This window comes from Dipteris shenzhenensis, chromosome 18 (assembly GCF_047967505.1).
Source record: "Dipteris shenzhenensis isolate YYH24624 ecotype China chromosome 18, Dip_SZ_1.0, whole genome shotgun sequence".
Taxonomy (NCBI): domain Eukaryota; kingdom Viridiplantae; phylum Streptophyta; class Polypodiopsida; order Gleicheniales; family Dipteridaceae; genus Dipteris; species Dipteris shenzhenensis.
Genome location: NC_141613.1, coordinates 46,759,193 through 46,781,282, shown reverse-complemented (window position 1 = coordinate 46,781,282; position 22,090 = coordinate 46,759,193). Strand labels below are relative to the sequence as shown.

At 44.2% G+C, this 22,090-nt stretch overlaps 1 protein-coding gene across 1 annotated transcript in view; it reads left to right on the top strand.

Moving 5' to 3' along the window:
- LOC147891313 (coatomer subunit beta'-1-like) overlaps positions 1-22,090 on the top strand; it is a 41,743-nt gene that overhangs the window by 13,937 nt on the left and 5,716 nt on the right. Inside the window, exons 9-17 of the mRNA XM_087389698.1 lie at positions 5,068-5,136; positions 5,232-5,379; positions 5,917-5,982; positions 6,260-6,448; positions 20,511-20,651; positions 20,980-21,054; positions 21,248-21,424; positions 21,548-21,639; positions 21,739-21,855. Coding sequence (XP_087245824.1) covers positions 5,068-5,136; positions 5,232-5,379; positions 5,917-5,982; positions 6,260-6,448; positions 20,511-20,651; positions 20,980-21,054; positions 21,248-21,424; positions 21,548-21,639; positions 21,739-21,855 — 1,074 coding nt within the window. The remainder of the gene's footprint in view (positions 1-5,067; positions 5,137-5,231; positions 5,380-5,916; positions 5,983-6,259; positions 6,449-20,510; positions 20,652-20,979; positions 21,055-21,247; positions 21,425-21,547; positions 21,640-21,738; positions 21,856-22,090) is intronic.

The following is a 22,090-nucleotide window of genomic DNA, read 5'->3' as shown; positions in this document are numbered from 1 at the left end:
GGAGTATATGGGATCGCGGCAGTAACACTATTGGCCAATCGGTTACTGGACCCCTCAATGTTCCTTTGGGGACATTAAGGCCAATATTGACCTTTTTGGCCACATCGGTTACATGTATAGGATGCCTTGAGAGCTGCTTGTTCCTTAGTTGTCAATTGCTTTTTACCTTTTTGCTCAACTGCCAAAGCCTCACGCTGACTCTCATAGGTACGATCGACAAAGCGCTCCTCTTGGTCAAGCACCATGGGGGCCAATGCCTCCTTGGTCAACTCATTCATCCTACCACTGGTGATCAAGGACAAATAGAAGGCTCCCATACTGAGAGGATAATTGAGATAGTGGGTCCCGCATCGATGTAGACGTCTTGGGATCCAACAACTGCATCTGGACTTCCATGGAAACCCTCTTCATGGGAGAGGTTCGATTATACATGGACGCCAAATGCTCCCATATGCTCTTGGCCACTGTCATGTGCTTCACGGGATTAATCATATGAGGAGTACAGTTAAGGAAAATGAATGATCGAACCCTTGGATTGACACGGTCCCAGAGCTGAGATAGGGGTCTCGGCCTCCTGCTGCTTCATAATGCCAAGGTCCTTGGTAAGGGGATCTGGTTTGGCCACATCTATCAAGACAAAATCTGCTAGGTCGTATGACTGTAACACATACTCCATCATCACCCGCCAGACGCCATAATTGAGCCCATCCAACTTTGCCGGCCAACCGGGAATATGGGCAACATTGGAATTTTAGCCTTGTTCTCAGCCATCTTTGACAAACTCGCCATGTCGGGGTGAAGAGGAAGCTGAACTGAAAGAGAAGATGGATGGTATAGAAGGGAACATAGGGTAGAAGAAAGGAGAGGGCTGGGAAAGAGGATGAAGGGGCTGAGAGCCCAATGTACCTTCACACCTCGCTATCCGTCCCTCGGAATACCTCCTCTCTGATCTGAAAACACCCTTCAAAGTCACCCTTTGCTGGACACCCGAACAGTCCACTCCTCACACACGCTCCTCAAAGACACATCCGAACAGTACCCTAAAGCTCCTCTCTGTGTGCTGGCTCAACACTGCCTCCGCTTCTCGGGTCTCAAGACAATCGTGGCTTTGATACCATGAGAGAAGTTCAGCGGAAATGAAGGGAAGAGAGAGAGAGAGAGAGAGAGAGAGAGAGAGAGAGCAGCCTCACACACCACACTGAGAAAGAGGGAAAGGAGAGAGAGGCACAAGAGAACTGCAAGTGATCTCCAGAAAACCCCGCTACAACTGGGTGAAAACCTCTGAAAACAGGCTGCTCGAGAGCTCAACCGGACAGCTCAACAATCACAACAAATGGAGGCACAAAGAGCGGAAGGACTGCTCCACACCCCTGCCCTAGAACTGCTCAACAAGGCAGGCTATGCTGCTCCACAAGGCGCTGGTCTGCAGTGATGTGCTGCTCCACCAGATGATCCACAACAAGTCGAATGGGGGGCCTATATATAGGCAGCCCCCTTGCCTAGTCGGCTATGCTAGAGGAGGGCCAACCCCTAGTAGTAGGACTGACCAGCCTAGGTGGGCCGACCCACCACTAGGGATGGCCCTATAAAGAGGGCTCACCCCCCCACAGAATAAGGGGCTGTATCCAGCCAAGGTGGCCGACCTGCAGGTCGGCCCACCGATCGCTCCACAGCCCACAAAAGAGGCCCAAAAGAGGCACGAGACACACCTGCCCACATAGCCTTGCACCCCACTTGGGAACCTCCGTGGCCTACGTGGCAACACATGAGGCACTGGAAAGCCACACTAACCTACTCTCTGGGGGGCGGGCACCACAACACAGGCCCTCACTCATCTACCCTAGCGTCACTCACTGGGTGGGCACACCCACAAGCAAGGCCCTCTCTCTCTAGGTGACATCATGAGATGTTGACCTCTAACAGATTTAAATGTGTGACATCCAAATGAGTTTGTACATGGGGAATTATGTGGTCAAGTGTAAGCAATGTGAGCTAAATAAAGTGAACTCTTGAAGCCAAAGTCCAACTTGAGATTCCTAGTGGGTATGGTTAGTAGAATTGTAGTGTATAGACTAACCAAAGTAGCTCAATATTAAGAGTTTCAAACTTACACAAGTTGAGGCAAACTAGCTTGAGATGTGGGAAAGGTACAATATACAAACCATTGATGTTGAGAGAGAGATAATTGGAAACAAGAATATTAATTTTTGAATTTATTATTACTGAAAAGTGATAATAAATTTATTATTAATGAAAAGTGGAAATTATATGCCCCCTCGATATTAGGACATTTGGTGCTATGAATGTCATGATGGTTTAAGCTCGGTTGATTCTAACACGATCCATTATTAAGAGTTTCGAACTTACACACGTGTTTGTGGAGGAGTTATTCAAGCTTTGTGGGTTGCCAAAAGATATTTGCGATTCTAATTTTTTTGTAATGATATTTCAATGAGTATTGAGCTTAGTAGAGCATCCCGTAGTGGATGGTTGACGATGGAGGGTAGGCTTCATGCATTTGTTTCCTTGAGACAACTGGAAGTATCTTTAACAATGTAAGTGGGTGCATGATTGGATTTGGCAACTTAGGGCTGCACATATCGAGCATTGCCATTGACCGGCTATGAGTTATTTAATATGGACCTTATCCATTACCTTTGCCTGGGGGTGAGTCAATGGCTGTAAAGAGGATGAATTTTAGCAGCCTATTTTCTTGTGTCGATGGAACTACCATTAGTGTTGAATCCAATCATGAGGTTCCTCTTTAGCAAAAATATCAATTCATTGTAGAATTTTGGACTTTGGAACAATCAAAATCGGAATTTTTATGATTAGATATATTTTAGTCTTACAAAGATATATTTTTCTATCACCTTAGCGGACATGCAAATTCTTTGAATTTTCGTCCAAGTGGTGATCAGATGTTCAACTATATCGAAATATCTTACGTGGGTGTAGAAGCCCCAATATTTATAAATTCTCAATTCATTGTAGAAATTTGGACTTTAGAACAACAAAAATCTGAATTTGTACGATTATATATATTCTAGTCTTAGAAAGGTATATTTTTCTATCACCTTAGTGGACATGCAAATTCTTTGAATTTTGTCCAAGTGGCGATCAGCTGTTCAACTATATCGAATCTTATGCGGGTGCAGAAGTCCTAACAGCTGAATATTCTCAATTCAGCATAGAATTTTGGACTTTAGAACAACAAAAATCTGAATTTGTACGATTAGATATATTCTAGTCTTACAAAGGTGTATATATATCCAAAAGAGGATGAATTGTAGCAGCTTATGATAACTTAAAGACATGAGACTTTAGTAACGTGTTAATCGAGGAGTGGGACCTAAGAGTTGTGGACAATGATAGGAAGACCAGAAGTTGGTCTAGTACATAGTATAAAATTCCAATATTTTTTCATTGGATTTCTTGGTAATACATATCATCTCATCGTTATTTTTTCTTTTTACAAATGTATTGGTTTGTTTGTGTGTGCGTGTTTCCTTTTGTGTGATATGACTTGCACATGGTAATCGTTGACTTCAATTCTAAGGATTCTCATCTAGATAATACATATACTCATACATCATCATCCGATAGGATAATTAGCTTGTATCGTGGTAGTATGTCATCATGTAACGATGTTAGATAGGTCAAATCATTGCATGTGTTGCTTATTTTTCATAGAAATATTGGGACACGTCTAGATGGGTACTAGATACCCTCCCTTGGTCATGTTCTTGTTTACTTGACGTAGCATGCAGATCAATTGCTGACCTATCTAGGACATCTATGTCCTTGGTTATGTTACTAATTCCTTCAATGCGCTTTGTGAGTTAGCCTTGGTGTGTTGGGGAAGAGACAAGATTATATGAGGTATGACTCAAGGCCATCAAAAACCTATGGTGAGTAGGGGATTGGACCTCCAGAATTATTTGAGCCAAAGAGTTATCTAGTCTAGTGATAACCATTAAACACCCCACTTTGGTCAAACCTTTTTGATTTAACTCCATCTTCCAACTTGAAGTTAGGAACTACTTCATAGCCCACCAAGAATATTCAATCATATGATGGGAATAATGTTTCCAGCCATATTAGAAGTTTGGGGGTACATTCTTTGATGACATCATTTTGTTTAGCAAAATAGAAGAACTCAGAGAACATGTGCAAATAGTTTTGAGCTAACTTTATATTAGTAAGATCTTAATAGAAAGCAGATTTCAAGGCATATTGTTAGAAATATTAATCTATAAGGGACTGGCCAATGTAATAAGGGGCTAGGGGCACTTTTTCCTTCCTAAAGGTTTCCCCCCCAACCTTAGTTAGAGGTTGAGATTGTTTGAGTTAGTCACCACATGTATGTTGACATGAGTTAGGTCCATTCTAGGGTTTGGTCTCTACAACAACTCTACTGTTCTCTTTCATTCTTGTTGCTGCAATCTCATTTCAGCTTCCTTTAGTGTTGTGTTCTCTTTGAACTCTTGCTCCATTATCAACATTTGGTATCAGAGTAGGTTGCTACTTGCTCCTCCATCGCTCCCCGCACCTCCCCACCTCCGGGCTACACTTTGTCACAAAGACCTTGACTTTTATTGCGGCGGGAAAAAGCCTTCAGTTTGCTGTCTAGAGCTGGGCAACCACTCCAGCAGGTGTATCAAGGCTGGGCATCTATTCTGAGGTCCTCTCCTAAGCTGGGTGACACATTTTATCAGAGTTTTGAGGTCCTTGTTAGAAATGACCCAACAGAGGGTACGTACAGCGGAAGACTGATAGAATTGCCCAGGAGCGAATTTGAGGTGCTACAGTTCATCTGTTTACATTCTTTGCTATTTCCCTTCCTCTTTTTTAAGCTTCTTTCAATTTACAAAATAATTCAGAGGGACCGAATTCTGAGAAAACATCTTGATTAAGTCAAGCACTCACTTTCGATCTTGATGTGTGTATTGTTGGGTTATACACTATATTGTCGGTTGAAGATGAATTGGAGGTGTTGAGTCTGTTGATGGGGTTCTTTAATGGTAAAATGAACTGAGCTTATTCTTTCTTGGATTTTGGTGACAGACTTGAAAACACTCTTAATTATGGTTTGGAACGGGTGTGGACTATTGGGTACATGAAAAGCTCTAACAGGTATGCAGTATTATTCAGACAAACATGCCTCTTTTAATGTGGCCTAAATTGGGGGTTGTCTATTTCCCTTATACATTGAGGTTGGAAATTTTCAGGATAGCTATTGGATATGATGAAGGTACTATCATGATCAAGATAGGAAGAGAGGAGCCTGTTGCAAGTATGGACAATAGTGGAAAGATAATCTGGGCAAAGCACACCGAAATTCAAACTGTGAATATCAAATCAGTTGGGTCCGATGAGGTATTGAACTTTTTTCTGCACTGTTGTATGTCTAAATGTCTTATCATGTGCAGGATATCTGCATGGGGCTGCATGCATTTTGTAGATTTGAAGAGAGTGTATATATATTGCATGTATTTACTGATACAAAGCACTCAAGTATTGAATTTGATGGTGCTAATCTCTCAGTCATCTTGCTATAGTAGGCTTTTGAAATTCTTGGGACACATGTTGTCTTTCGGCTTGATGATGATGTTGCCCATGGGTCACTTTTCGTATAACTCATAAATCCATTTCACCCAAATGTGCTTATGCGTGACATGGTATATTTTCATCTAGACAGCACATAGTTTGACAGCTTAATGTTGTGTAACATGATGTCTACATGCGGATGGTTATGATATGTCCTAAATTCTGTCAGGGGCTGTGCAATTTGAGTGAGCTGCTTGTTACATTGCTATGCTTAATGGTCGTGTGCGTTTCTGGTCATGTGCCAGAGCAATATGTTTTTGTGGAGTGCAAACTTACTGATTTAAAGTGACTCCTTGAATTTTCTAGGTTACTGATGGTGAGAGATTACAATTGGGTGTGAAGGAGCTTGGAAGTTGTGATCTTTACCCACAAGCAAGTGCCTTATCTTTTAAATTAGTTCCCCCCTTTCATCATCATGAAATGCATGCAAGTGCAGTTTGTGGATATTATGGAATTAAGGGAGGGGCTGTTGGAAAAATATATTATCACAAAATGGAGGGTGTGGTCTTTTCCCTTAATAGCCTTGTTTAAGGGAAGATGGGGCTTATTTCTCAAACTCTTGACATAAATGGGCAGGGCTAAATATTAAGTTCAACTTGTTTGACACTTCTGTGAAGGTTTCCTGAAATGCTTGAATTTTTTTGTACAGAGTTTGAAGCACAATCCAAATGGGAGGTTCGTGGTGGTATGTGGAGATGGGGAGTACATAATTTACACAGCTCTTGCTTGGAGAAACAGATCTTTTGGATCTGCTTTAGAGTTTGTGTGGTCTGTGGATGGTGAATATGCTGTTCGAGAGAGTACGTCTAAGATTAAGATATTCAGCAAATCATTTCAGGTATATATATATAGAGTGCTGGTATTGCGATAATTCTTTCTATCTTAAATGGTGCGTTGCCCTATCAGCTAGATTTAGATTTAGATGCTCGTTTGGGAGAGACTAAAATGAAATCGTTTAGACTTCACAAGCAGTTGTAGCTTGAATGAAGAGATTTGGACTACTTTTTGATTAGCCTTCTCCTTTAGTGCTGCTGAGTTTGCTCGTCACCTCTAGAGTGCCATCAGAAACTCAGTACGAAGACTTTGTATAAATGGATGCTCAAGTATATGTGGGTGTGTGGATTTGTATGTGTGAGAGCATACTTTTATACTATGGTCTACACCCACTGTTGGGCGCTGATGACGTCAGTGGGGATGTCATAGTAGCTAGTCCCTGCTATGCGTGATGGAGTTTATGGTTTTTAATCTTATGAGTGACTCTCGTGAGATTGAAACTGCACTACGTTGTGTTTTTAGAGGATGAGTTTGGGAATGTTCCTAGATTCATCTAGGTATATGCTTCTGCCGTATTAGCGGACATGCAAATTTCACCTTGTGAAGTTTTCGTCCAAGTTGCGGCCTGCTGGTATTGCGATAATTCTATCTATCTTAAATGGTGCGTTGCTCTATCAGCTAGGTTTAGATTTAGATGCTCGTTTGGGAGAGACTAAAATGAAATCGTTTAGACTTCACAAGTAATTGTAGCTTGAATGAAGAGATTTGGACTACTTTTTGATTAGCCTTCTCCTTTGGTGCTAGCCTTCGTCATGGCTGAGTTTGCCCTTCACCTCCGGAGTGCCGATAGAAACTCAGTACGAAGACTTTGTATAAATGGATGCTCAAGTATGTGTGGGTGTGTGGATTTGCATGTGTGAGAGCATACTTTTATACTATGGTCTACACCCACTGTTGGGCGCTGATGACGTCAGTGGGGATGTCATAGTAGCTAGTCCTTGCTATGCGTGATGGAGTTTATGGTTTTTAATCTTATGAGTGACTCTCGTGAGATTGAAACTGCACTATGTTGTGTTTTTAGAGGATGAGTTTGGGAATGTTCCTAGATTCATCTAGGTATATATATATAGATAGAGAGAGAGAGAGAGAGAGAGAGAGAGAGAGAGAGAGGTGATATGATTTAATAGTCTGCTTGAGGCCCTTTAGAATCTATGGGACTGATAACCACTAGTGGTTCTTTTAGTTCTGAAAAATTTGAGAAGATATCTTTGGGGCATCCTTGCTTGACCCTATGTCATTTCTTATAACGACATTTTTTATGGAGCATCTGTTAGTGGCCGAGCTAACAATGCCAGCATCCTCTATTCTCTCCCATAGGTTCTTACGGGGAACTGTGTCAAAGCTTTCTTGAAGCCTACAAAACAGCAATACACTTCCCTTTTCTTATTTTTGACTCCTCTTTTGCAGCTCTTATTGCGACTATCTGATGGTAGTTTCACCATTAGTTACGTAATTTTTCACCATCTTGCGATCCCGGGATGATCTTGTTGAGGTACCATTTTGGAGCGTAACCCTACTTAGAGCTTTATACATGAGCCTGGTGAGTTTTTTTTGTGTCTTGTCCCCTCCCCGTTTCAACATCTTAGCTACTAGTCCTTGTGTCTGGGGCCTTCTTGTTCGGCAGCTTTCTCAGCCCTCTTGTCACATTGTTTGTCTGTGAGAAAGTAGTCTAGTGCCATTGTGTGTGTGTGTGTGTGAGGAGAGAGAGAGAGAGAGAGAGAGAGATGTATTAACGTCCACGGGAGGCCTAAGGGACAAAGTGCGCAAAAAGATGGACTCATACAAGCCTCAGTGGGTTGGAGCAAAGGGCGTGCTAGGGCCTTTGCTGAGTACTAATCTATGCTAGCAAAATCAAAATCAGTCAAGCACAAGCTGAATCAAGTCAATCTCAAGAGCTGGGACTCAGAAACCGAAGCCGGGCACAGTGATGGCTCTCTGGTTAGCTTTGAAAATATATTGTATCTGCGTCTGTCGAGTTGTCTTGTGCTGTGGCGGGGGATGCGGTCTCCTCGATCTTTGAACTCTCTGGCTATGTCAAGAGTGACCCTTCGTCTCTGTCAATCCCCCTTGAGGAAAGTTGCGATAGGTTGGACCTGAATAGAATGTGCTCTGGGCAGTCTCTGTCTCACTCGTGATCTCTGCGTCCCTCTCTGAGTGGCATCGTGTCGGATCTATCTGTTGATCTAGGCTTCCCTCATATCTGCTAGCTCCTCCTCCTCTACTCCACTGTGTCCTGGAGCTGACTCTTGTGTATAGAAGTCCGTGACGTGTCGTTGAGCTCAGTGAGCCTCCGTGTCCTGTGGTCCAGTTGCCTCATGTTGCTCTCTGATTGGTCGCAATAGTGTCTCCCTGTGTCGGCGCATCTCCATCAGGTAGAGCCCAATGTAGACTTGGTCATGGAAATGGACCAGATGGATAGTACTCCCCTCCAAGTGGAGAGAGTGGTAGCATCCGTGTATCTCATAGTAGGTTGGGCAAATACAGAGAAAATGCTCCTCTATCTCAACCTCCTCCAGCGTACATAGCATGCAAATCCTCTTCTCTCAGGGTATACCTACAGCTCTCCCTGCCTCAATCCTCAGCTGATGGGACGAAACCCACATCTGTCCAATGGCAATGCTCTTTGCATATGAGACTCCTCTATCCTCGAGGTACTCGGGTTTGATGATGAATCCCTCCTTCAATACTCTCAGGAAGTGGTTGCAGTAGAACTAGATCTTGGTGGGAAACTCTTGGTCACCTCCCCAAACCAGAGATGTGTGGAGTTGGAGGAGATCTAACCGTATGATACGGTTGATCTCATCTTGTGGGATCTACTCAGGAGGCATGTCCATGTTGTATTGAAAAGGAGGAAGTCTGTCCATCTAGATATCGTGTTGGCAAGCCAGGTGGATACATGTGTCTGCTCCACCCTCTACTAGTCGTTTGGATGACTCCAGGGCCAGCCTCGGAAGTCTTCAGTGTGGTAAGCCCCAAACTCTGTGGATGTCTGAAAGATTGCATCAACCTGGAGAGGTGTCATGGCAAACTCTGCCTGTACTATCTCATGTGGGACTGAGGGCTTACACCGAATCATCCTGGACCCCATAATCACTTGTAGCCGCTCAAATTTTCTCCACTCTGCCTTCGGGAGATCGCATCCTCAAAAGGGCGTTGCATACATGGCAGTCGGCTGCACTAGTGTATCGAAAAGCCAACCCTTCGTTCGTGGATCTTGGAAGTGTGCTTGGAAGCATTGTCGCTCTAGCCGAGCCAAAGCACTCCGCCCTCATGTGAGTTGTGCCTGGGCTGCATGGGTCATTGTGAAGAGGGGTCATGTGAAGACTGCTCCCAAATACGTGTAGGACTCTACTATCTCCACTGGCTCGCCATGATAAGTGAAGTTGAGTCGGTGGAGCACTGCGCGTGAGATATTGAAGACCATAACCTTGGTCTTCCCAAGGGTTGACTGCTGCAATTAGTTGACTCTGAGATTGGGTAGCACTACTTTTGGTTATTCTTTGGATGGAACTGTGGTCATCCAGCTTTACAGAGCATAAAGTTTATTAGGATGTATACTTGATATAAACATATGTTTCGGACTCTTTGTAGGAGAACTTGAATAATCTTCTCCCATTCTTTTCAATGAAAGCCCCCTTTTTGCGGGGAACTAACCATCGAAAGTATATCCTAAGGTTGTTTGGTAGGAAGGAGCCCTCATGCCTTCTCTTGAAGGAGCTTGCATTGTAGAAATTATGCAATATTTATCATCACAGCCTGTTTGGTGAATGGTGACCATGGGAGGTTTCTTGGGGGATTTTGTTAGCAAACGAAGTTGGAGGGTTGCCTGCTACAGACAACACACCTGCAGTGGAAGACTATGTAAACGTATGCCCATAAACCATACAGTGCTATTTCAAATCTTACTTCTTTCCTTGATGCATAGGGAGATGTGTTGGGATCTTTGATTTGACGCCCTCATGGGGTGGTGCATGGTGTGTAAAGGTTAGTAATGGAGCATGTGATTGGTGCATGGCTTTACTATGTGGTGGTAGCTGTGGTGTGATTGGTCCATGTATGCTGCAAGTTGCAATTGGAAACCCGGTGCTGGTGACTCCAGAGGCATCGATGCTTGGCAGTTACGAGAAGCTAGGTCGTGATCTGAGGCGGCAGGAGAATCAAAGCGGTGTGAAGATGAGTTCTATATAGTGTTGCATGAAGAGCGTAGTCGCTCTCTTTGTCCAGGCCATGTGCCTCTGTGTGAGTCGTAGATAATTGTAATAGGAGCTCCTTATCCTTGTATATGCAGCTACAAACTTGGTAGAGGTGCGCTGCAGCCCGTCCAGGTCTTATTTTTAGAGTCGAGAATAATAAAAGGTGTTTGGTCAAATTTTCTGTCGCAACAATCCTCTGTCGTGCTACTGTTTCTTCCATGGTAGAAGATCATGCTTTCATTTTGTGTGTTCACAAGTCATTCTACATAATCTGAGCATCGACATAGAGCATTAATTCTTCTTTTAATTTGAGTCTTTAAAACACGTGAGCGTTGCGTATGTGAAGAGTGGATCTCCTGATAGAGCTTTCCGCTTTCAATTTGCAACAAGATGGATACAGACTTAGATCTTTGAACATTGCAACAGTAGAATAGAACAGTAGATTATGTATTCAAAGCAAATGGACAAAAGCTGATACAAAAAAATGTGTTCAGCGTGCCACCATCTAGCAGACTGTGTTCTCCCTAGATGTGGACCCATGACCACTCAAAACTGTCATCTACCTCCTTCTGGCACCTTCATTCTCTGTCAGCCTGCATGCTCTCTCAGAGCTTCAGTGGCCTGCACAGTGATGTGCTTCTGACACTCCTTGCTGCTCTTTTCTTGATGAAGACCTGCAGGCTGAGTGCCTCACCAATCTCAGATCTGCTTGCTGCTGGAACTGCAGCCACTCTGAGAACTTGTAAACCCTAAGTGTAGTGTACTGCTCTTCGCCCTGTAGATGATCCGGAGACTGTTCTGCCCAATCTCTATTCAATTCCTGGCCTCTCTGCTGCCCTGGTATAGAGCCAGTAGTAGGGGCTATGGTGAATGAATAGGTCGCAGGGTAGGACCCCTTTTGTAACCAAACCTTAAGATACTTGAAACCTTTTTTTAATGAGGTGCCCCCTTGTCTTTACTTTTTGAGCCTTCTGGGACCTGCTTTTTACACTTTTCTCCCCACTCTTGGGTCCTTTTTGCACTCTCTTAGGTCCTACACATGGCACAAACAAATTCCAACACTTTGACCCATTAAAAGTTAGCGAAATGCATGCATTCCTAGTTCTTGGACTAATCCTAGTCCCTTCTGGGCATCCCCACAGTTTTTTTTTACCAATGCAAAGCAAAAGTCAAAGTAGTAAAACTTATTCGAGTGAACCAAAATCAGTTTTCTTTGACCATAGTCAATCTGATAAAGACTCTTCTTTATTTCTTGGGAGAAATACCAATTGGTAACACCTTTTATAGGGCTGGAAGCCCTAAAAAACAGAGAACCAGACCAGACTGGGCCGACTTAGTCTGTGGCAGATGTGCAGACACCCGACCTACAGACACCTAACATGGCCACGTGACAGCCTGCCACAGGTCCGACTGCTCCTGTGTTTGTAAGAAATCCTAGATTTACTATAGTTAGAAATGTGCTAAGGAACAGAAAGGAGACTGAGATAGCAGAGAACAAGGAATAATTGTATTGCTTGAATATCTGTAGGGTAGATGTTGTGTCATCCATACAATTGGGCCTCTCTTATATAGAGAGTGAAGAGTCACACATGAAAAGGTGTGTACTCCAAAGGGTATGTGCATGAAGAGGTGTGTACCCCTTGTGAAGGGTGTGACCCTTGATGAGAGGGTACATGACAATAGGAATGTCTCTTCAACAGGATGTCTCTTGTGAAGAGTTGTGCCTCATTAGGAAGTGTCCCGTCGAAAGGGCATACCCTCCCACAAGTGTCCATTCATCAAACCATCCATAAGTCTAGAAAGAGAAAGGAATACGTCACAGATCGTGACATCCCCTCCCACTCAAAAGAAGACCCTGGTGGAGATAATGAACTGATGTAGAAAATATCACTGTAAATTCTGAAAATACTGCTGTAAAATGTCAGGGTACTGCTGTAAGTCTTCATCAGATTGCCAAGTAGCGTCGGAGTCATCCAGATCTCGAGCGTTCATGACTGGCTGAGTAAAGATATACTTTAGAGAGTGATGGTCTGTCTTGACCACAGAGTCGGCTCCCATGAGATAATGTTTCTCGAGCGTTCATGACTGGCTGAGTAAAGATATACTTTAGAGAGTGATGGTCTGTCTTGACCACAGAGTCTTCATCAGATTGCCAAGTAGTGTCGGAGTCGTCCAGATCTCGAACGTTCATGACTGGCTGAGTAAAGATATACTTTAGAGAGTGATGGTCTGTCTTGACCACAGAGTCGGCTCCCATGAGATAATGTTTCCAAGAGCGATAAGCATGTACAACGGCAAGAAACTCCTTATCATAAACCGGGTATTGGGTTTGGATATCAGAATGTTTATGGCTGTCAAAAGCAATAACTCTGCCTTCTTGCATCAAGACTGCTCCTGTAGCGATGTCGGAAGCGTCGGTCATGACCTCAAACGGAAGGTTTGGGTCAGCAATAGACATAACTGGTGTGGTAGTGAGTGCTTGCTTGAGTTGTTGGAAACTATACTCTGTTTCGGGAAGCCACTGAAAAATTGCTGTGCTTTTCAATAATTCGGACATAGGAGCTGCGATTTCGGAAAACTGATAGACCTTTGTATGGTAGAAGTTTGCCAATCCGAGAAAAGAGCGGACATCATGAACATTCTTAGGAGTAGGCCAGTTTCGGATTACCTCGACCTTCTTGGGATCTACAGAGATGCCTTGAGCTGAAATAACATGTCCCAAATATTCGAGTTGGGTCTTGAAGAACTCACTCTTCTCAATGTTGATGTAGAGAGAATTTGCGCGGAGAACTTCAAAAACTTGGTGAAGATGTTGTTTGTGCTCATGTAGGGATTTGCTGAAAACGAGAATGTCATCGAGGTAAACGATGACGAACTTATCGAGGAAAGGCCTGAAGATGTCGTTCATTAATGTCATGAATGTGGCCGGGGCATTGTTTAACCCAAAAGGCATGACCAAACATTCATAGTGTCCATACTTTGTTCGAAAAGCTGTCTTGTATTCATCACCTTCTTGTATGCGGATTTGATGATAACCTGAACGAAGATCAATCTTTGAGAATTGTGTTGCATGTAGAAGTTGATCGAAGAGGTCATCGATGCGAGGCAATGGATACTTGTTTTTGATAGTGAGCTTGTTGAGGGCTCGGTAGTCGATGCAGAGGCGCATTGACTTGTTCTTTTTTTCCACAAGTAGTACAGGAGATTCGAAAGAGCTGCGACTGGGCCGAATGTGACCTTTGTCGAGTAGTTCGGTGACCTGTCTTTGGATTTCTTTATTTTGAGTGTAAGAAACTCGATAAGGAGGTTTCAACGGTGGAATACTGTTGGGAATAAGTTCGATTGGGTGATCCACTGGTCGTCGAGGTGGTAACTGCTTTGGCAATTCTTGTGAAAAAATATCCAGGTAAGGCTGGAAAAAAGATTGGTTGAGGTATTCAGGAGGATCCTTTGTTGGTGTCTCCTCTACTGCCGTAACCAACAGAAGTGAAGTCTTTACTTGACGTTTACGAACCCACTTCTTTACTTGTAGGACAGAGGCAACGGGGGTTGAAGGAGAGTCCCTAGAACCAGTTAGCTCAATAAGTTTTCCCTGGTGGACAAACTGGATAGTATGGCTGCGAAAATTGATTGATGGATCATAGTCGTAGAGCCACTGTTGTCGAAGTATGACATCGTACCGAGAAAGAGGCATGATGTCGAAGTTCAACTTGTCCGTATAATGTTGGATGCGAAAAGACAAGTTTTTAATCCTGGTGTTACACAAGAAAGTTGTTCCATTTGCGAGTTCAATCTGATAGTCCATGAGACTAGGACTGGTGGTCAATCGAAGTTTATCGACCACAGAACTGGCTAGGAAATTATGAGAACAGCCACTGTCGATGAGGATGGTGACCGTTGTTCCACGAATCGATCCTTGAACACAAAGTACTTGAGTGGCCAGGGAAGGTTCGGGTTTGCTGGCAAGGCTCAGGTGGATGGTATTCGCCATTCGAACAGCTTTGCCTTTCTTGTCTTGTGCTGGGGTAGCATCTTCTCTTTGGGAAGTGCTAGGTTCCATATTGGAATTTTGCTTTGGGCGCTTGGGACAATCGAACCATCTATGGTCGCCTGTATAGATGGTACAAAGTCCTTTTGTGCTGGAGCTGTTCTTCTTGTCAGTGGCCGCACCTTTATGTTGGGGATGTCGGTAATGACTTTGTGAAGAAGAAAAAGCGCGATCCTTGGGGGAGTGCTTCTGTTGGAATCCAGCAAATGATTTCTGAGGCTTCTGGGGATCTTGAGACTGTTGCTGACCGTGATTACCGAAGTTTTTTCGAAACCTGGTGTTATCTTGAGGGCGAGCACCTTTGGCCATAGGAGAGTTCTGTGTGCGATTAGCACTCTGCTTCCCTGTGTTTTGGAAATCTGTAATGCGCTCTGCGTAAGTAATAGCGCCATCTGTGGTGGTGATGTTTGCTTTAAGAACATCAATGCGTAACGAGGGATTTAGGCCTGAGATGAAAGCATGAAGGCGATCATCCTCAGTTAAACCATCAATCTCCAGCACCAATGTGGTGAACTGAGAGATGTAGGAAGACAGGGAGCCCATTTGCTTACGAAGCACGTGTTAAAACGTTCCCATGTTAACACACTTTTGCCGTCCTTTAAGCGTCTTTGCCACCATAGAAAAGCTGTATCCTTGAGGAGGGAGGCTGCCAAGGCGATCTTTTTGCCTTTAGTGAGGTCAACAGTATCAAAATACATGCGCATTTTTGCGAGCCATTGGTCAACTGTTCGGCGATTGCGTTGACCAGTGTAGGCTTCCGGAAGTTTGATGTCAATTCTTTTAGTTTTGGAAGCTTGAAGTAAACGGTAGAGGGCACGTAGTTTAGTGTTTTCTACCTCTGGTGGGAATGAATCCGCATAGTAGTCTGGTTGCGTCACGTCATCCTCTGTATGTGTGGTACTTCGAGAATCTTGAAGTTGTTGAACTTTCTGGACCAAGTCGGAAATGCTGTCCTGAAGCTGGGAAATTTGAAGTTGCAGTAGTGATTCGCCTTGTACGTTGACTTTAGGGGTCTTTTTTGGACTTGAGTCTTTGATCTCTGGAGAGGCTTCACGCGAGCGTTGCAACATATCGGAGATCCTTGTGAGAAAAGCGTGAACTTGCGCTCTAGTTTGTACCATTCTTGGAAGAAGATTCGGGCTGCTCCCTGAGGTTGCTCATGTTGGAGGGGGCAGGCGAGGCAGGATGGAACCACCCGTGGAAACCTGGTAAAGGAGGTCCTGTCTGAGGTAACACTGGAGATGCTAAAAGTGGTGTTACTGCTCGCGAGAGGACTGGGGTAGGTAGCAGAGTCCACGGATCTGAAAAGGGATAAGGAGCTGCTGTCGGAAGTGGAGGATATCCAGGAGAGGGAGTGCCTTCAGAGTGTAAATACTGACTTGGGGAAGGTACAACCTGTAGAGGAGGATATCTGGGAGCTGAAGGAGGTGGAGAGTACCCTGGAGATACCGAAGGTGAGGGATAAAATTCTCTCCAAAAATGAACAGCAAACTCTTGAGGAATATCGGGTTCAGGATATCTTCGTGTCTCGTGGAACACAACCTGTACTGTGCTGAGGAAATAATGTAACTGAGGTGCCTCATGCAGAAGGTAGAGGATGTGGTCCAAGTCACTAGGAGGGCACGTGACACAGAAGATCCAAGATGCAAAGGCTCCGAAATGGGCTGGCTGTGCAATTTGAACACGATATTGTGTGGTAGCTGATGCCTGAGGTGTCCTTGAAATGCCGGGTGAATTACCAGGGGTTTCCATGCTTTAATGTGGATTCTTTCATTTGCTGTAATTTGTTAAAGAGAATCCTTAAAAGCAGATTGGAAAGACTCCACCTGGCAATAATTTAATCTTCCAAGTTGTTGCGTAGAAGAAGGCTGCAAATCGGTGTCCGGAGATCCATGGTGCAATGGTTTGCGAGGAGCGATCGATACTTGTCTGGTCCGGGCTGTCAACAGGCTGTCTTCGTCACGCGAGGAACTTCAACTGGTGCTGATTTGGCAGGGCCAAAAATGGCGAAACAAGGGGCTGCAGGCTGTCAATGGTGAGGCGCGGAGCATTGCCCAGGGCTGGACTGCGCAGGAAAGGCAGGAGCGAAAAAAAAAACCTGGCGGGTCAAAGGACTGCGTAGAAGGGGGGGGGCTGGTGAGGCCAAGGATTTGTGCAAGGCGGGTCATGCAGTATGGCGCAGGAACTGTGGCAGGACAGCGCAGCTGGCTGTACAGCAGAAGGCTTGCGCAGTGCTGTACGGCAAAGGCAAGGGCTGGCTGCAGGGCTTGCGCAGGCTTGTACGGCAAGGGCAAGGGCTGGCTGCAGGGCTTGCGCATGATTGTACGGCAAGGGCAAGTGCTGGCTGCAGGGCTTGCGCAGGGCAGTACGGCAAGGCTGCGCAGAACTGTACGGCGAGGGTGATGGCTGGCTGCAGGGCTGGCGCAGGTGGTATGGAAATCCGTATGTGCAGTTTTTCGTTGGGGAAAAAGATGCGACTTTTCGTTGGGGGCTGCCTAAAGGGTTAGTTGCCCCAAAAATTAAATGGGGGGTTTAGTTAACCCTAGGTAGCTAGGGTAATCCTAGGGGTAGGGGATGGGTTTATTTTTTTTTCGTTTTTACCCCTCTAGGTACCCTTTTGTAGGTACTTGGGGCCTAAAAGGTGTGCCTATTCGAAGGGGTGTGACCCTTGGAATAGGTGCACCTTTTCATGAAGGGGTGTGTCCCTGTTTTTAAAAGGGGTGTCCCTACATGAATAGGTATGTCCTTTTGTCCACGATGGGGTGTGTCCCGTGAGTGAGGAGTCGAGACTCGTCACCAAAAGGTGTGTCCCATGGTGGAAAAGGTGCGTCTCTTGGTTTTGGGACAGCCCAAGCACCTGAAAAGACACGATTTTTGTCGTGTCCATTCACATCAACTTGTGATGTGAGGGAGATGGAGAGGCCATAGATGACTTAAGGCAGGGTAGGCGTTTAAAATTTTTACGCTCATCCTCTCCATCTCTTCCATGCACAATGTGCACGGAATATCCTTCTAGCGGAAAAGATGTATCAGATCAGCGCTAGAAGGTGGGGGGGCATTTCCTACAGGTAGGAGCGAATTTTGCTCTGATACCACTGTAAGAAATCCTAGATTTACTATATTTAGAAATGTGCTAAGGAACAGAAAGGAGACTGAGATAGCAGAGAACAAGGAATAATTGTATTGCTTGAATATTTGTAGGGTAGATGTTGTGTCATCCATACAATTGGGCCTCTCTTATATAGAGAGTGAAGAGTCACACATGAAAAGGTGTGTACTCCAAAGGGTATGTGCATGAAGAGGTGTGTACCCCTTGTGAAGGGTGTGACCCTTGATGAGAGGGTACATGACAATAGGAATGTCTCTTCAATAGGATGTCTCTTGTGAAGAGTTGTGCCTCATTAGGAAGTGTCCCGTCGAAAGGGCATACCCTTCCACAAGTGTCCATTCATCAAACCATCCATAAGTCTAGAAAGAGAAAGGAATACGTCACAGATCGTGACAGTGTTTCCACATGTCCCTCTGGCCCTCTCTGCTCTGGATGCTTCAGTCTGCCGACCTTTCTGTATGCAGGTCTGTTGCTGCCTTGGTCCAGGCCCATAGATGGCCCCGGCCCCCAATAGCTGCTGCTATCCTGCAGCAGCATGTTCCTGCTTCAGCATGCTGTCTTGTATCGGTAAAAGGTCCGTGCAGTCTTCTAGCAGTAGCTTTTTGCTGTCGTACATGCTGCCCACATGGTAGCCTGCATACTGCCGATGTGGCAGCATTGCATACCCACTCAGATCTGCCCTCATGTTAGTCTCTCTCTCTGCCCACATGACAGCTAACTTTCTCGACACATACTGCTGGTACACCTCCCCTATGTCCTTGTTCGGGGGCTCATAGGAAGGTATGTGCCTATGATGATCCCATCAGATTTATTAGTATAGGGGAAGGACTTGTGTGTGGCAATGTTCAAGGCCTATGTGTTGGAGGAATCTTTGGCTTCCAGAGAAGGGACGTCTTGGATATGTGCAAGAAGATTGTGTAAATGAGTTATAGAGGTTGTTAGACCATGGTGTAGTGAGTAGGGTGCATGGATCTCAGATGGCCAAGCCAGGATGGCTTTGAGGCAAACAAAGTCAGGATGTCTTTGAGGCAAACAATTACATCCCTGGAGCACTCAGCCAGTGGTCTATTGGTAGCTGCTGTGTGGCAGGGCAGCATATAGCTGCAAAAGGACAGCCCTGGCAGCAGCATGCAGCAGGCAGCCCTGGCCAAGATAGGAGCACCCACTGCATGGTCAATATGCCATCTCAAGAAGTCATTCTAATTCAGTCCTTCATGACATGCACAGAAAATATTTCCTATGGAGGATGCAGTGGAGATGCTTGTTAGTTCCTAGCACAGTTATGGACTCAGTTAACGTAGAGTTGACCAAATGGCACTAGGGATGAGGTCCAGGAGGAGTTTCTAGATTTTGTTTGTATCAAGCCTTAACTCTCACCCTCAGGGCAAGATGTCAGCTTTGCAGAGAGCCACATCAGCTGTGCAATTGCCCATATAAGCAAGTTTGGGCAGTTCGCAGCCATACAAGTCAGCCCAATCTGTCGTATAAGCCAGCCACATCAGCTTACAAGTTACTATGCATATCGTATTTGAAGGATCAGTTGGAGTACAAAAGCATGCAATCTCCTATGAATATAACTTTCAGAGATGCACAACTAGAATGGCAAGCATGCATGAGCATGCAAATCCGAGTTTTTCTTAACCCCCAGCTTATGATGCCATTTTATTTGTGATGGGACTTGGTGCTCGTCACCTGGGGAAGCACCCTTAAGGTTTGTTTATTTGTTTTTTCTTGTTTGTTGGGTTGGCAATATCGACCTCAGAACAAATTATGAAGACTGGGAATGCCCTAATCTCATGAGCTCTTCGCTGTGTGCAAATGCGTGTGATATTACTTTGAGCAGAATAGCCAAGTTGTATTACTCTTTTGAAACACGTATTTTCTTTATTTTCCATCAGGATTCTCTCTTCCATAAGCCTAAGGTGTCAGGCAAACTGAAAAATGACAGAAAATGCGTTTTGGAACCTGTTTTTCAGCATGCTTAAATGACAAAAACAGATCTCTTATAACTGTTGGGACGGAAGAAGACTGCATATCCTTTTTGTGCTGTATTGTGAGAGTATGTCATGGCTGAGTCTACTACAGAAGTGACTTAACCTCAGCACATTGTTATGTGTGTTAATGCACACGTATCAAAGAGATTTGAACATGAGCTCTTCGCTGTGTGCAAATGCATGTGATATTACTTTGAGCAGAATAGCCAAGTTGTATTACTCTTTTGAAACACGTATTTTCTTTATTTTCCATCAGGATTCTATCTTCCATAAGCCTAAGGTGTCAGGCAAACTGAAAAATGACAGAAAATGTGTTTTGGAACCTGTTTTTCAGCATGCTTAAATGACAAAAACAGGGATGGAAGAAGACTGCATATCCTTTTTGTGCTGTAGTGTGAGAGTATGTCATGACTGAGTCTACTACAGAAGTGACTTAAGCTCAGCACATTATTATGTGTATGAATGCACACATATCAAAGAGATTTGAACATGTCATGTGTACCTATTTTTTGGGTGCTGATGAAGTAAGGATTTCTAAGCATGTAGTTTGTGCTATGCATAAGGAAGGTTATGGCTTGGGACTTTGTGAGTGAACTCTTATGTAGCCGAGGCTCCTTACGTCATGTCTTTACTCTGCCTTCGCTTTTCGTTTATATATATTTTTCATAGGGGTGCACTCTTTAGTACCTGATCGACTGAGATAAAGCTTGCTATGACTGCAGGAGAGGAAAAGTATTCGTCCTACTTTTTCGGCTGAAGGTATTTATGGTGGTGCCCTGTTGGCAGTTCGCTCAAATGAGTTTGTATGTTTTTACGATTGGGCAGAATGTCGGGTGATCCGGCGCATAGATGTCTCTGTGAAGGTATGTGCTGGGTGGCATGCTCGCTCTTACTAATAAGATGTCTAAGCCTCTGCATATTCTTCTCTTGTGGTCCTCTATTTAAAAAACGAACAAAGGCTGTTTTTCTCCTAGTGGCACCTTCCTTCCCTCTCTTCCCTTTTTACTTTGTTTCTTTTTACCTCTGCCGTCCTCATGCACATCATATTGTGTTCGCTTCTTTTTAATCTTCATTTGTTTTGAAGCTGTGACGGTGCGGCCACATGATTGTTCTGTAAGATGCAAAAGAAATGGGGATCATACTCTGGATTATGATTACTTTTGGTGTTTCCTCCCTTTTGTGCATGCGCAGGATGTCTATTGGGCTGATAGTGGAGATTTGGTCACAATTTCTAGTGACAACTCCTTTTACATACTGAAGTACAGTGTATGTGAAGTATAATGCACTGCTCTTTGTTTCTTCTGTTTGTTGACGGCAAGATGTGGTGGACGCGCCAGATCCAATTAGGAAGAGTCTTGTTATCTACCGTTTGTTAAGAATAGACTTACTCTAGGCAAACCAATGAAGTGATGTATGACATTCTTTAACCCTTTATTGCTAATGTATGCATTCAATGCAGCGAGATGCTGTGGCTGCATATTTAGACTCTGGTAAGCCAGTTGATGAACAAGGAGTTGAGGATGCATTTGAGCTTCTGCATGAGATTTCAGAACGAGTCCGTACCGGCATATGGGTTGGAGATTGCTTCATATACAACAACTCAGCCTGGAGGTTAAATTATTGTGTCGGAGGAGAGGTAATCAACTGAGCTGCTGATTGAACAGAGATCTTTGATTTATCTTTGGTGCACTTTTTGTCTGTACTATTGGATGCACACTACATTAAAAAAAAAAAAAAAGATCTTTATGCCCCATTGCAGGTCACCACCATGTATCACCTTGATCGGCCTATGTATCTGCTTGGATATCTTGCTAGCCAAAGCAGAGTTTACCTTATCGATAAGGAGTTCAAGTGAGCTTTGAGCATTGCATTGTGCATTGATAAACTTTTCTAGCCTATTGATGTATTCAAATGGCCTATGCATGAATGCTGTCTTGTATTATATTGCAGCATTATGAGCTACACCTTGTTGCTGAGCCTGATTGAATATAAGACTCTTGTAATGAGAGGAGACGTGGAGCGGGCTGAAGAAGTGCTACCCACCATACCAAAAGAGCAATACAATAGGTAAGATGGCAGTAAACATACCTGTAAACACAGCTATTTCTTATTTCTCTTAGTCTTTCGAGTGCCGTAGAGCCATTTGTAGCCTGATGGATGCAGGAGTGAGTGAGCAACCCTGTTTCCTGTCAATTTGTACTGAGGATTTCCTTACTAGGAGAGAGAAGATTACTCGTCATAGCATAATGTTTATCTATGTTTCTTGCGATGGTAATTTGGTTGCTCTCAGTGGAGCCCTTTG